The sequence below is a fragment of the Nicotiana tomentosiformis genome, chromosome 6, assembly GCF_000390325.3.
Source record: "Nicotiana tomentosiformis chromosome 6, ASM39032v3, whole genome shotgun sequence".
Taxonomy (NCBI): Eukaryota; Viridiplantae; Streptophyta; class Magnoliopsida; order Solanales; family Solanaceae; genus Nicotiana; species Nicotiana tomentosiformis.
This window is the reverse complement of record NC_090817.1, coordinates 126,900,788-126,915,370: the sequence shown is the minus strand read 5'-3', so window position 1 is coordinate 126,915,370 and position 14,583 is coordinate 126,900,788. Positions and strand designations below refer to the sequence as shown.

The 14,583-nt window shown below is 33.7% G+C and overlaps 3 protein-coding genes and 1 non-coding gene across 4 annotated transcripts; all 4 read right to left on the bottom strand.

Moving 5' to 3' along the window:
• Positions 1–1,755: 1,755 nt before the first annotated feature.
• On the bottom strand, positions 1,756–2,268 carry LOC104100035 (uncharacterized). Its single transcript, XM_009607196.1, has one exon. The coding sequence runs from the start codon at positions 2,266–2,268 to the stop codon at positions 1,756–1,758; it is 513 nt and encodes a 170-aa protein (XP_009605491.1).
• A 1,769-nt stretch (positions 2,269–4,037) lies between these two features.
• TRNAA-UGC (transfer RNA alanine (anticodon UGC)) lies at positions 4,038–4,110 on the bottom strand. The gene has a single exon. It is a non-coding gene; the product is annotated as a tRNA-Ala (tRNA).
• A 148-nt stretch (positions 4,111–4,258) lies between these two features.
• On the bottom strand, positions 4,259–6,297 carry LOC104100033 (dormancy-associated protein homolog 4-like). The gene is made up of 3 exons (XM_009607194.4): positions 5,723–6,297; positions 4,890–4,965; positions 4,259–4,735 (listed from the first exon to the last, which is right to left on the bottom strand). Exons 1-3 carry the CDS (start codon positions 6,030–6,032, stop codon positions 4,708–4,710), a joined length of 414 nt encoding a protein of 137 aa, XP_009605489.1. The 5' UTR covers positions 6,033–6,297; the 3' UTR covers positions 4,259–4,707.
• A 3,448-nt stretch (positions 6,298–9,745) lies between these two features.
• Positions 9,746–12,213, bottom strand: LOC104100034 (ethylene-responsive transcription factor RAP2-12-like). The gene is made up of 2 exons (XM_009607195.3): positions 11,864–12,213; positions 9,746–10,932 (listed from the first exon to the last, which is right to left on the bottom strand). Exons 1-2 carry the CDS (start codon positions 12,102–12,104, stop codon positions 10,046–10,048), a joined length of 1,128 nt encoding a protein of 375 aa, XP_009605490.1. The 5' UTR covers positions 12,105–12,213; the 3' UTR covers positions 9,746–10,045.
• Positions 12,214–14,583: the final 2,370 nt, after the last annotated feature.

Below are 14,583 nucleotides of genomic sequence, written 5' to 3'. Positions count from 1 at the left end.
CCCTCGCCTAGAGACTTTCTTTATTATCTTCAGACTTTTGTATAGAACTACATAGATTATAGCAGCTTGTGACTTAGTGATATTCCGGGTCTTGAAAAATTATTTTGTATATGCCGAGTGGTACTACTCTTGGATATTCACAATATACTGTTTATCTTTAAAATATTATATTTTCTTTATATTTTTCGTAATATTAGGCTTACCTAGTCGTAAAGACTAGGTGCCATCACGATAACTTACGGAGTGTTAATTTGGGTCGTGACATAAATAGAAGAAAAATTATATTTTTAATCTCATCCTACAAATCATCTACCTATTTTGCGAAGAATGCGAAAATAACAATGGATAGAACTCCAACGAAGAAAACAATTGATGAACCTCTTCATGGTTCTCCGGTTAACCACAACATCCTGTACCAAGATGTAAGAAACCAGTTGAAAAAGCTGAAGACTGAAGAGAACTTGTTGCTGCTTAGGATGACGCGTGAAATTGGCTCCGACTACGTGAAAAGGCTTCTACTTGATTCCTACCCTCTTACCTCCTGTTATGACATGTTGGAGGAACTCCTCACTGACCAAAATAAAGATAAGGATGCTCATGTTATCGTTATAAGCAGTGACACCGAAGTCGCCTCTAAGGCATCAAAATCTGTCAATCAAAAGACAGAGTAGTTTTGCTATGCATGCCATGTTTGTAGCATGGTATGCTAAAATGAATTATCTTCCAAATATTATTTGGAATATATAAAAGATTATCTAGTAATCAATGAAAATGCTTATTTCGTATTTCTTTACCCACTGTTTTCTATACTTTTTTTTTTTGATACATGTTTTAAATTTTTTTTGCTTCCTTTATCCCCTGGTTTCAAATATTATCGTGCTAAAAGAAATACACGTTTTTTATGTATATATATGGGCACTTTGTCTATCTATTATGAAGAAAACAAAATGATTCCTTACTCAAATCATATATGAAGATAACGATTCCTTACTCAAGGAAAAATAGCTACAATAAATAACGATTCCTTACTCAAGGAAGAATAGCTAAAATAAAAATAAAAAACGAAACATGCTTCAAAGAAATTAATTACTCAAATCATGAACTCGAACAGTGCCATGTAGATCCTTGGATGCATTTTTGTCCGTTTTAGCAATACCAAAAGAGAAATAAATCCTTCTAACACATTTAACCTTACTTGAACGTAAGTTTTGCTAGAGATGAAACTCAAAAGCAACCATCACAAAATGAACTAAATCAGCAAGAAATTAAACAAAATTTCAAGAGTCACACTATGAACTAAATACAAAACCAAAGAGTATGGATAGAAAGCTTAATGTGAATAGAGTATCACAATTGATATGGGGTAGTATAGTTGGTCAGCTTGGTCTGTTTAGTGAGTAAGGACGAATAGAAGGGAATCAATAAAATAGTTGCTGGTGATTAATAAAAATTTTATTTTCACCAAAAAAAATGATAAACAAAAATAATTTAGGAATGCATATTAATACAATTAATGTGCAAAATACAGATTATTTTCTTGGAATATTTTGCATGAAACATGGTCGAAATGCTAAAGAAGTCATAAAATTCGAACTTCATAGATAATGAAGAAAGTAAACATGAAATAGTCATGCCCAACTTCATACAATACTTGATATTCAAAATGAAAAACAAAGTCCTCGACTCTTGCACACCAAAGAGAAATAACAAACACTTTTCTAACACAAGATAAAATAAGAACTAAAATTGACATAATTAGTTTCCAATATTTTCTGACAACTTCAACCCAATAAATATGCTCGCTAACATAGCAGATGAAATAGCACTTGCTGTACTTTCATTTGTTACCACTTCTTCACTTTCTTCAACGGTCGAGCTTGAAGATGACTCTTTCTGTGAACAACTTGCTTTATGAAATTTGTTGAAGGCTTTTAAGGTTTCATCATAATATTGGAAAGCTTGAAAGTAGCTACCCTCGACTCCAACAAGCATATTAACACACTCAGCCCAACATTTGTATATTCCCGACTTCTTACCATAAAAAATAACAAAAACCATAGATTTGAGTCTTCGTTTACCTTTAGCAGATTTTTTAAATTCATCGAACGTCGATATGGCCGCATCGTGAGATTTGAAAGACTGGAAGATGCTACGCTTAACTCCGATAACCATAGGAGAACATTCACTCCATGAGTAGTATATTCCTGGCCTTTTACCAGAAAATACGACATATACTTTTGAAGCACTATTCTTCTTCGAATGCACCATTATTGATTCCTTAATCTATTAACTCATACTTAGAAGAACATAGGAGTTTAAATGAAGGTCTGTTCAAGTATGTTTTCGACCATCTAGGGTTTGTTTAAGTAGGGTTTCGGCCATCTAGGTTTGTTTAAATAGTAGGGCTTTGAAGACCTTATTATACTAAAAAATATACGAAATTCACAATCAAATACTAAAAATATACGAAATGCACAATCAAATACATGTATATAGATGAATAATTTCGAATTATATGGGTGTATACTACAAAAAAAAAAGGATGGAAATACGTAAAAAAAAATAAAAATAAAAAAAGGTTTATGGGAAAAAGGGTTTGCAACCTTTGAGATCTTTCATATATTGGGAAGACAACTATTAAATGGGTGGGAGAGAAATATTCAAAATTAACTAAAAGGGCATTATCGGTATAGATATACGCCTGATACCTTAATTGGGGCATAAAATTACCTTAATGACCCCATTTGGATCAATGTGGCCAAAAATAGTGTGCCAAAAGGATTTTTCCAAAGTGAAATGGTAAGTTAGGAAATTAGTTCTCCAGTCCAAACACAAAAGTAATATTCCTTGAACCAAGGGAGTAATTGTTTTTTTTTAATCGAAGGAAACCTTCCCTTTAAAAAGCACTCTAAACCAGTTTTCGGAACACAGTTTCTTGAATTTTTGCAAAAACTTCTTGACAAAAACGCGAGCACATTTCGGAAAAAGAAAAAACTGTGCAATGTTGCTAATGATTACTACAAAAGACCTGCCATTTCTAGTTTATTTTTATTTGTATTTGTATTTGTATTTGTAGCGTTTCATGATTTTATAATTTCATTCCACAGGGTATTGGACCTACCTACTTTACCTTTTTACGTCTACTTCCATCGGACAAACCTATTTAACCTTGTTTCTTAAATATAACTCAAGCATAATTAATAAGAATGTAAAGCTAGAGAAATACACTTGTAAAATTACTTGGCCAAGGCAGACATGAAATCTCATTATGCAGTCCGATCGACCTTGCTTTGCTATGACACCTATATCAGCAGACAAGCTAGGATCTTTTTATGTTAAAACCGTATCATAGAATATGTATATAATAGCTTGGCCTCGGAAACCTTTGTGCTCTAAAAAGTTCTAATTTGTCTTATAATTTTGCTAATGACTCTACTATCTTTAGAAATGATGATCCCAATGGGATATCTAAATTATTTGGTATTAAGAAAATGGAGATTGATAATCAATTCCCGTTCCAATCGTGTTGTTTATTAGATAATTGAGTAGAATTTTCCCGAATTCTTTGTTATTCAAGTAAAAATAAGGCCAAATACATATGCTGCCTTAAACTTTGTCCGACTTTTCCATTTAGTCACTTAATTTGGCTTAGTACCTATTGAACACCTATGGGTCGTTTGGTATATGAGATAAGAATAATAATTACGGGATAAAGTTTGGGATTAACTTTATACTATAGGGTTTTAGTTAATCCCGAAATAACTTTTATACTAAGATAGTGAGATTAATTATCCCACCATATAGAAGGTGGTGGGATATCCTACCATTGTACCAAACGACCCCTTGGTACATAGGATAAGAATAATAATCCTGAAATAAAGTTTGGGATTAACTTTATCCCATATTTAATTTTGGGTTTAGCTCTTCCCGGGATAACTTTTACATTTTAATTTTAGGGAGTAATATGATTATTACTGAGATAGATGTACTATAACCAATGAAGGTGAGCTTAGGTTAAAATATGGAAACAAAAATAATGGAGATGCGGGGGATCGAACCCCGTGCCTCTCGCATGCAAAGCGAGCGCTCTACCATTTGAGCTACATCCCCAATTGTTTGTACTTTTATTATTTCATTTATTTTCTTACTTGCAGGTTCTTATCATGCGAAATTGTGTGAAAGATGAACCTCTCGACTGATGGTTATTTGCCTTGACGAAGCCATAATTAAAGCTACTTCGTTTTATATACAAGAAAAATTAAACTAAACTGGAGCTTTATTTATTACTCCTAATTACATCAAACTCACATCCGTCTAGACAGATCGCAGAAGAGAGCTAATCTCCACGAAAATAAGAAAAAAAGACATCGCTCCAGACAGATGGAGGAAGCAAGTTACAACTTACAAGAAAAATTAACTCTCCTACTTCTAGTTTCTCTCTCCCTGATATTAACATATATAAATGATGATGCAGTGGTTCTTCAGTACTGAAAGAACCTTCTTATTCTGGTTATATATGGTACTCCTTATATATACTAGTACTAAACCAAGAAACAAATATGTACAGATTAATTATCTATCCACAACAACATTGGAAATCCGATTAGCAGCCGGTAACCTATATCTCTATCAGTTTGTTTGTGCGCGGCCTTTAGCATTCATTTCTTCACACACATAAATAGTTGTTTTCTCAGTTGATCTATCTCGTCAACGATCCCAAGCACTCAGCACGATCCTGTAACACAATCCAAATCCAAAGCACATCAGAGAAAAGAAAAGATGTATGCATGCAGCTTTTAGATACTAGAAAAAATAGAAGCGCAAATAATAATCAAATGATATGGTGGAATTATATATAATTAGGGAGCTAGGGCAAGGACAAAAAGTACCAATCATAGTTTGGAGACCGTTCCCTGTTTGCTTTTCCCTTTGGTTGCTTCTTGTAATACCTCCGTGGTGTACTTGCTGTAGGAAAACCGAGAAAGAAAAAAATTCAACCTATTAATTAAACATCTAATACCTAATAATAATAAACCGAGAAAAAAAAAACCATTTGTTAAACACCAAACATCTCAAAGCATGAAAAAAGGAAAAAGCTCAAATTTATCTTTCTACTATATAAAATATTTTTAATTTTATTCTTACGTATATATATTTGGAGCCATTCATATTTTTATTATTGGCAAATTGATTCGTATGTAACTTCGAATATAAATAACAGAGCTCAAACATGGTCCTTAGTGGAAATGTCTAATTTTACCCTTCCACTGGTGACATGATTTAAAATTGTCCTTTGTTATACTTCAGATTGAAAATCTGTTACGATTAAGAATAAATATGAGACGATATGCTAAATTCATTAATTAACATTACATTAGTTCTCGTGTTGCATTGCTTTTAGCTTTGTAGCAATAATAAAGTTGTTTTTATGTGATCCATAGGTCACTAATGTTTGTATGCCACTAATGTTTGACACTAGGGTAAGCAGTTTACATAACACCCTTAAAGAGTAAGGGTGTCACCCTTCCTAAACCCTGCTAGGCTGCTACGGTGTACCGGACCGCATTTTTCACGAAACTGACATGCTAATAAAAGATATGAATGACCTCAAAATATATTGGAGGACATACTTAAGATAATTATGGAAGAGAGATATTTTCGATCATTTTCTGTTTAAAAGGGGGTGGGGGAAACTAGCAATAATTATGGAAAGAGGACTTACGTGCAAATGGGGAAGTGGGAGCGCTAGAAGTAGCAGGGGAAGATGGTGCAGATCCAGAATGAGGCGTAGCGTTGACACTTGGTGATGCAGAAGTTGAGTTGCTGCGGAGAATTGTAATGCTCCGGGAAATCGGGATCGGATTATCACTATCGGCGGCGACGGCGTTGTGGTGGCTAAACTTGGTGGGGGACGAAGGAGCACTAGAGGCAATACGCCCAGAGAAAGTATTAAACTTGCGGAGTTTACTTAGGCCTGAATCTGGTGCAGGTCCGGCAAGTGTATCATCCCACAGTTTGTGAAGAAAACCCATAATCGATGAATAATCCAATGATCTGAATTCCTAATAATTTAAATCTTTTTTTCTTTTTAATTTTGTTTTCGTAGTTTCGATATTTATTGTAGTAATTCTTTTTGTAACAACCGTAAGGAGGTGATGCAAAACCTCTGTATATATATGTAGGAAACTATATATGGCGGGGGACACCACCCGAATGCGACTGTTACAACTTCACAAAGAGAGAGTGTAATTAAAAAAGCAAAATTAGATGACGAAATTAATTAATTAATTAATTAATTTGATGTTTTGGTAAAGAGAGGCTTTTTATAGGAGCAATTAGAGATAGGAGATGGAGACGGAGACGGATAAGGTAAGATTTTGATGGCTAGGGACATGGAAGGAAGCAGTGGACGTCCGGCTAATATGGCTTTGTCTCAAGCCATTGAAATTTTTACGAATACTAATGAATGGGCCATTTGCTCTATAATTAGATAAATGCTCTCAGTCATGCGTTGTTTTGCTCTATAATTGGAAAAGTGTTTTTGACTCGTGCAGGAAGAATACTTAATAATAATAACTAAATTAACCTACAAGTTAGATAGATAAAAAGATTCACCACCAAGGGTAGAGTAGGGGTTTCGTCGGTCAGTATCCCAAAATATTTACGTATTTCGTTTCTATATTTTTGGTATTCGATTTCTTAAAATGCTATACCAATATCACACCTAATTAGATTCGGTATGGTTCAACTTTTCTCTTTTCGGTTTTAGTTTATTCGGGACGGTAACTTCAGTTTCACTACTACAAATTCGGTCAAAACCGACAATGGTAAACCGACCGACTTCGGTCGATTTTTTATATAACATAAATTAAAATTAATATTCAAAAAACCGACCGAAATCGATCGCTTATTTCAGTCGGTCATTTTAAAAAACCGACCGACTTCGGTCTGTAATTTTATATTTGAATAAAACCCACCGAAATCGGACGGTTATTTTTGCGCAAAAATACAATTAAAGAGTACAAATAAAATAAAAGATAGTCTTAAACCAAAATGTATCAATGGTCTAGTGGTAGAATAGTATCCTCCCATAGTACAGGTCCCGGTTCGATTCTCAGATAGTGCGTTTTTTAATTGCATAATTAAAACTACCGGCCGACTTCAGTTGGGGTTTTCAGCATATTTTTTCTTTTTTGGTCGCTTGTGAAATTTTATTGAACGACCGAAATTGATCGGAAATTGCGACCATCTTCGGTCGCTATTTATTACCGACCAGCCTAATTTCGACAAATTAAAGTCGGTCGAAAATCGATCGTTTTTTTTAGTTTTTCGACCGATTTTGGTCGGTATTTCTGGACTGTTTTAAGTAGTTTTCTAGTAGTGTTTGTTCGGCATGAGTATTAACTAGTGCATAGAGTCAGACCGTAATATTCTTAAGTAAAGTAGTCACAAATACAAAAATAAAAACGTTCTAAATTTACCTAACCTTTGACAAAATCTTTATCCAAAATTAGCAGGTATTAACCCATATATATATATATATATATAGAGAGAGAGAGAGAGAGAGAGAGAGAGAAAAGTGCCTAAAAGAATAAATTTGATCATTGAAAATCTCTTGTTACTTGCTTAGAGCTAATTTCTGACCTTAGAGAATACAACATGGACTAATCCAACATATGCAACATTAATACATGAGTAAGAAACACCCTAAAGTCATAGAAACATTACATTAACCTGCTCAGCAGCCCGGAGAATAAGAGTCAAAAGCTACGGCCTAACTTGTTCCTCTATTTTCCTATAGGATGGGCTTTATGCGCTTCCTCCTCTAATGCTCCTCTAGTTCATTGTCATTTATTTGCTATAAAGATATCGATCGTAAAGAGCATTGGGGCTTTATGGGCTTCCTCCTTTAATGTTCCTCTAGTTCATTGTCATTTATCTGCTATAAAGATATCGATCGTAAAGAGCATTCTTAAAAGAATGTTACAGAACTGGATTCAAAATTTAAAATTTGTGGGTTTCAAATTGTGCAATCTATATACATAATTTTTTACTTTTTGCATATCTATATACAACTCGAGTTAAATGTCATAGCTTTGGTTGAACCTGTTGTGAATGATATAAATCCGGAGTAGACGAGTGCTATAATCTTACAAGGAAAAAACTAGTCTTACTATTTTAGTACTCTAAGAAATGCTCTCTGTTTTATCCCACTACTATATGTTAACTTCCAACGAAGCCGAGCTTAGATAGCTGGCAACTTTGGCGAATTAAGACCGAATTTGTAGGAGAGTTGGGGCCAAGGTGACGTGGTCATACTCATCTGCTCTTACTTTTTGTTAGAACACGTTATTGGATAAGATTGAAACTCTTGTTGAAAAGTTGCTGTGGTGGGAGCCGGGGAAGTTTCCTATGAATCTAGTCAAGTCTTACCTTAAATCCTTCATTAACACATTCCACTTATTAGTGTTTTTAGTAAAAACTGAAAAGAGATAGATTAAATTCTGTTTTGATATAGTAATAGCAATTCTAATTTACATTGTTCAGCTCCAAATGTAATTTAAATTTACTAATCTAAAGTAAATACACCATCAAATATCACTGTAGAAAGGTTGCACCAATCCTCTGCCCAAGAGGCCAAATTGTTATACCACGTACGCTTTTTTCTTTTTAACTTTAAATTAAGTTCTTTAAAGGAAAGGATAGTAATTAGTAGGTAGGAAAGAGGTAGAAATAAGATAAGATTGGAAGTAAAATGAATATTCCGCCTTCCGTGACAAAAATAAGAACTGACACTACCTTTTCTCACTTGGGGCACATTCCCAAAAGAAATTGGCCCCCACTAGATACAAACCGCCTTTCCTATTCCAATTATAGACCAATGATAAATTGCCTCATTAACCCTCAACAGCACCTTTCCTATTTATGTTCTCAATCTCAATCAGCTGTAACCTACTATGAACCAACTCCTCCCACTCGGCCACACCATTCACGCATCAACAACTCCTTGAAAGAATAGCAGCTTACAACCTCTTCTATAATCAAGGGCGGGTGTACTGCTGAACCCATAATTTTTTACGCGTCTCGTAAATTTATGTATAAAATTTCACTGAAATATCAACTCATAACTTAAGAAATATAATTAGTTCAATCCTAAAAATCTTAATAGTTGAAACTATAAAGTTTAACTCATGGATCCATAAATATCTATAATTCCACTGCAGAGATAAGAAAAATAAACATTAAACTAGCGTTTAAATAAAAAATTAGTTGAAACTTATAAAAAAAATTATATTAAAAAATAGTTTTTGAGAGTTAAAATTATGTTTGGACATATATTTCACTGGGAAAAAAGCCAAAATTTTACGAGTGAATAAAAATTTTAAAAATTTTCTTCAGAAACATTTTAAAAACGGATCAAATTTCATGAATTTTTAAAAATTTTATTGAGAAAAGTGACAAATCTATGCCAAACGGGAAATAAGTGGGCTCATCCTCTTTCCTGGAGTTGGAACATTTCTTTATGATCCCCAAGGCTCTAGTATACCATTTAAAAGATGACATTATTGACCAATAATGCACAAAAACCTGTCACATGCTAGCGTACTTAAGGGGAAGACTATTCTTAGGTAAGCTTAAGCAGAAGATTCAGGAGAATGGTTCATAGAAGCAACTTAATACTGTAGACAACAGAAATTTGGTAACATCAAACATCAGGTCTCAGCAATTGACATCATCCACAAAATGCTAAATTGAAAATCTTTTATTTGAAGTTTTGAGAGGTTAGTTTACCTAATTACATAAACTGCTCGCTCAATTGCCAAGACATTGAGAACAGCATCAGAGGGTTAAAGCATATGATTGACTATGCCCCATCTCCTAAACACAGACACCTAAGAGAACAAGGACAGAGATATCAAACGAGTAAACTTTCAAAATAATGCATACAACACATACTTAAGTCTTGCTTGGAGACAACATAACTGTAAACTTCACTCAAATGAAGCTTTATTTACAAAACTTAGCAAAGGGAGGGCAGGCTGGCTTAGTAAACACCTCCCATTAAAGAGGGAATATCCTCAAAGGACCAAAGGTCCATAGCATTTCCACCATCCTGAGTTGCATCTGCATTGAGCAATGCATCAACTGATGCATCCCAATTTCCCTCAAGATATGGGATCTGCAAGAACTTCATCTGGGATTCAAAAGCCGAAAGCTCTTCAGATAGCTTGTGCACAGTGTTGCCATCATCTGCCAATGAGTTGTTGGAACAGGACTTCAGTTTTTTCTCTGGGCTGGCATCTTCATCAAATTGAGTCCCATTACTTTCTAAAACAGCCGACAGAACAGACGATATCTCGGGAGACCTTGAACACGGTTCACCCCAACCAAAATCAGAGCAGTCAAAAGTGTTACTTCCTTCATCAGAATTGAAGTAAACATTTGTACCAGCTGAAGGCGAAAATGAGCTAAGTCCCATATCTCCAACAGTAAAAGACATGTCCTCGTAGCCATACTGCTTTGCTGTTGGCTTCTCTTCGACAAAGCTCAACGAATCATCAGAACCACAGCCCAAGTTGTTAGTAAAAGTGCTGTTGGCCTGAACTATGTTCGAGCTCTCTTTGTGAAGTGCCTCCTGGGGATTTAGCTTAACAACACGTCTTGAAGAAGACACTGGAGCTTCATCGGGAAAGTTCACCTTAGCTTTCTTGCCTCTGATCCTCCGGGCCTCATTATCATAAGCTCTGGCAGCTTCTTCTGCAGAATTGAAAGTTCCAAGCCAGACTCGAATCCCTTTCGTTGGATCACGTATTTCAGCTGCCCACTTACCCCAAGGGCGCTGTCTGATCCCCCGGTATTGATTCTTTCTCTTTCTCTTGGAGGATTTGTCCGCATCGCAGCTTGAATCATCAGATTTCACAGATTTGGAGCCTTTGGAAATAAAATTAAGCATATCAGTAATCCATAAAAGCACCAAATTTTGCAACAATCATTCAAGTAAAATGGCAAACAGATATCAAGAAGGCGTGAAACATACATTACAAATTTCAAGCTCTTCAAATTTTTTTTTTTTGGAATCATGATTAAAACCAAGGAATCAAAATTTTATGTTTTCTGCTTTCATTTGTGCCAGATTACTTGCGCACACCAGCTTCCATCAAAGCATGTACTTTTATTTTTTCTATTTGCAACACGTAGCAAATCTTGATATAAGGTTCAACATCTAGAGAATCAAGGGTTCATCATTTAGAAATCTGCTAAATGATCCAATTGTGTCCAAATAGGAATTTATAATACAAACAATTATATTACTTAAATCGTTGTTTATCTTATCAAATATATTGGTAATGAGCTAGGAAAATTCTTTACTCCGGGGCTAACACACCCTCTGGTAAGATAAAAACCGAGACTGCAGGGAACTTTAAGGAGGTCCAAAGATCTAATTTTGTTCCGCATCAAACATAGTCAACAACTTCACAAATTACAACTACTTTAGGGTCTTACTTTGTCCTAAACAATTTCCTTTCCTCGGCTTAATAAGGAAGAAAAGTAGCAACCTTTCTCCTCTTTTTACACTTCACAAACATTCTATGCCCAAAAGTTTTCTTTTCTCCTTCTATATGAACACCCAAATACTAATGGAAACATTTTGAATAGGAAAAAAATAATTAAAGTTCAGCTAACTTCAGTGTTTTCATCACAAAGCAAAATTTCACTCCACACACAAACAAACACCAAAATACTCAAACAGTCAAACTAAATCAAGTTCTAGAAATAAACCAAATAATATTTTAATAGTTAACGTTTTCAAAGATAAAGTTTAACCCGGAACGGTAAGAAAGACCAGTCAAAGAGAAATTACCGTGCAAAGCGAAAGCCTTGACTTCATCAACATCGTCGGCGTAGTCCTTGAAGTCCTGAAAGTCAGCTTCAAATTCGTCGTCAAGGTCAAATAACTTAGACCTCAACGGCTTTGAGTGGTAATTGCTAGGATTTTTCTTCTTCTTACTCAGATCGGAGGTACCCCATAGCAAGTCGGCGGTAAGCCGGCGTGACGTCCGGCTAGGAGGTACTAAATCGGAGAGAATCGCACCACCACACATGAATTGCTACTTTTCTAGTATCAGAGGAGTATTAATCTATAGAAAATTTGAATGGGAGAGAGTTTGATTTTGATGTTTTGAACTGAAATGGATTAGAGTTTTATGGGAAATGAATGGAGTATTATATAGGCAATTGCCTTGAGCTGAAAAAAGCCTAGAACTCGGTCGGAACGAGGCGGAGTTGGAAGGTGATTTACGTTAATGCCCCTAAGGAAGGTGATTAATTACGTGTTACCAAAATTGCCCCTGATGATCAAATCGCGTTAATTACTTCTGTTTCCTATACGTCAGCAATTTATTAAAACTCCGTTTCCTTATGTGATGCAGTTTAGTTGATCAGGAAATTGTTTTAAAAAAATGAAATTTATAATTTAAGAATAAACTATAAGTATTTGTGTGATTATAAATTATATTAGGATAAAATAAAAAATTTAAAATTAAATTTATTTATTGGATAGATTATCATCCTTTGACAAGTCTCACGACACAACCAAAACTGACGGTGATCAATGAGTACGATTGATTAATCAAACATAAATTAATTTGACAAATATATTTTTTAAATTAATTAATTAAACATAAATTAATATTCTCCAAAAATATTTCTTCAAAAAATAATTTTTTAAAAAAAGGCAATCTATAGCAAACCCCTGAGTAAATGTTGTGGATGTCGGCATAATTACATCATTATTGCAATAGTTGAAGAGGTTTGTTGAATGCCGAAACATGGGCCATGAGCCACGAATTGTTGGGCAATGGGCAATTTCCGAAAGCACAGGTTTTACTTTTGAATTTTCCACCGCGATGGGGTGTAAACTACTGACTACGCCATTTCTGCTTTAGTCAAAAACAAAACTCTACCCAAAGTCCCAAAGGAAGAGAGTAAAAACATAACAAGAGGAAAGGAAAAAAGAAGTAATTAGTTAAATATTCAATATTAGTGCTGTTTTTTTTTTAACTAAACCTGCAAATAGAAAGATTTCACCTTGTGATTTGGCATTTATTTGTAAATGAGCATAGGTTATATAACTTGATAATGTAATTTTTTTTTAATATTATCAATACAATTTAATTAGTTATATCATTTATATTTCACCCGTTCCAATTTATATAACGGTGTTTGACTCGATATAGAAGTTAAAGAAAAGTAAAACTTTTGAAACTTATGGTCTAAAATAAACCATAAATATTTGTGTGACCGTAAATCAATTCATTAAGATAAAGTATGAATTATAAAGATAAATTGATTCTAAATAAAGAAATGTGATATTCTTTTTAGAACTGACTAAAAAAAGTGTATCACATAAATAAAGGCGGAGGAAGTAATTATTTAATGCATCAATTTAGTACTAAATATTTTTAAGTTAAAATACATTGGTTTAATAAAAACTTTAAGAATTTAAGTTGGATACACCGATAATATATATATAAAAATAATTACACAAGTGAGTCATTTATTAGGTAATTATAGATAAACTTTTTAATAAGTACGACTCCTTCTTTTTTTAAAATTTCGTGACATATTTCTCTTTTTAGTTTGTAAAAAAAAATATCACCTTTCTATATTTTAAAAATAATCTAACTTCAAAATTCTAAGTTTACATTTAACAAGATAATTTATCGCCAGACAAATGCATAAGATTACTTTAGAGCATAAGGTTCAATTTTTTTTATTTTTTTCTTAATATTTTGATCAAGTAAAAATAGTATCACATAAATTGAGAAGAAAAAATAGTACAATCTTATTTAACTAACATACTATGCGAACTAAAATTCAGTAATAATATATAAAAAAAATTGCACTATCAAATTGTATATAACTTAAATTAAAAAGTTACTCCCTCCGTATTAACTTACCTGAACTTATTTCTTTTTTAGTTTGTACAAAAAAGAATGCTCTCTTTTTATATTTGAAAATAATTTATAGTCATACAAAATATATGTATCCTATTTTATTTCACATATTTAAATATATTTGGAATGATTTATAGCCATATAAATTACTATTTTCCTTTCTTTTTTTAAATTGAAACCAATCAAATAACTTCACGTCAATTGAAACTGAGAAGTATTATATCTTGCCGTAACCGTGGAAGAAAATTCCGAGCTAACAATACGACAAGAGACGGGGAAAAGCATTATATCTTGAGGGATCATGATCCAGAATAAGAGGTGGGGTGGGGCCAATAATGACTAGACGCCAACAATTTTGGCGAAAAATCCAATTTAGCGGAGCATTTAACCGTACTACTTTTTCTTGATTTTACAACTCGCATCTCCTTTAATTTCTTGGGTTTGTTTGTTTGCTTGCTTGCGTGTGTAGAAGACGCCACGCTGCTGCCCTATTTGCAGGTTTGTTGTTTTATCAAACTTAGAAATGTACCCGAGGAGATATATATATACTTTGTTGGATTTTTTAAAAAAGGCATGAAATAGTTACCCATTCTATTGTATCTCTTCATCTCACCATTTTATTATT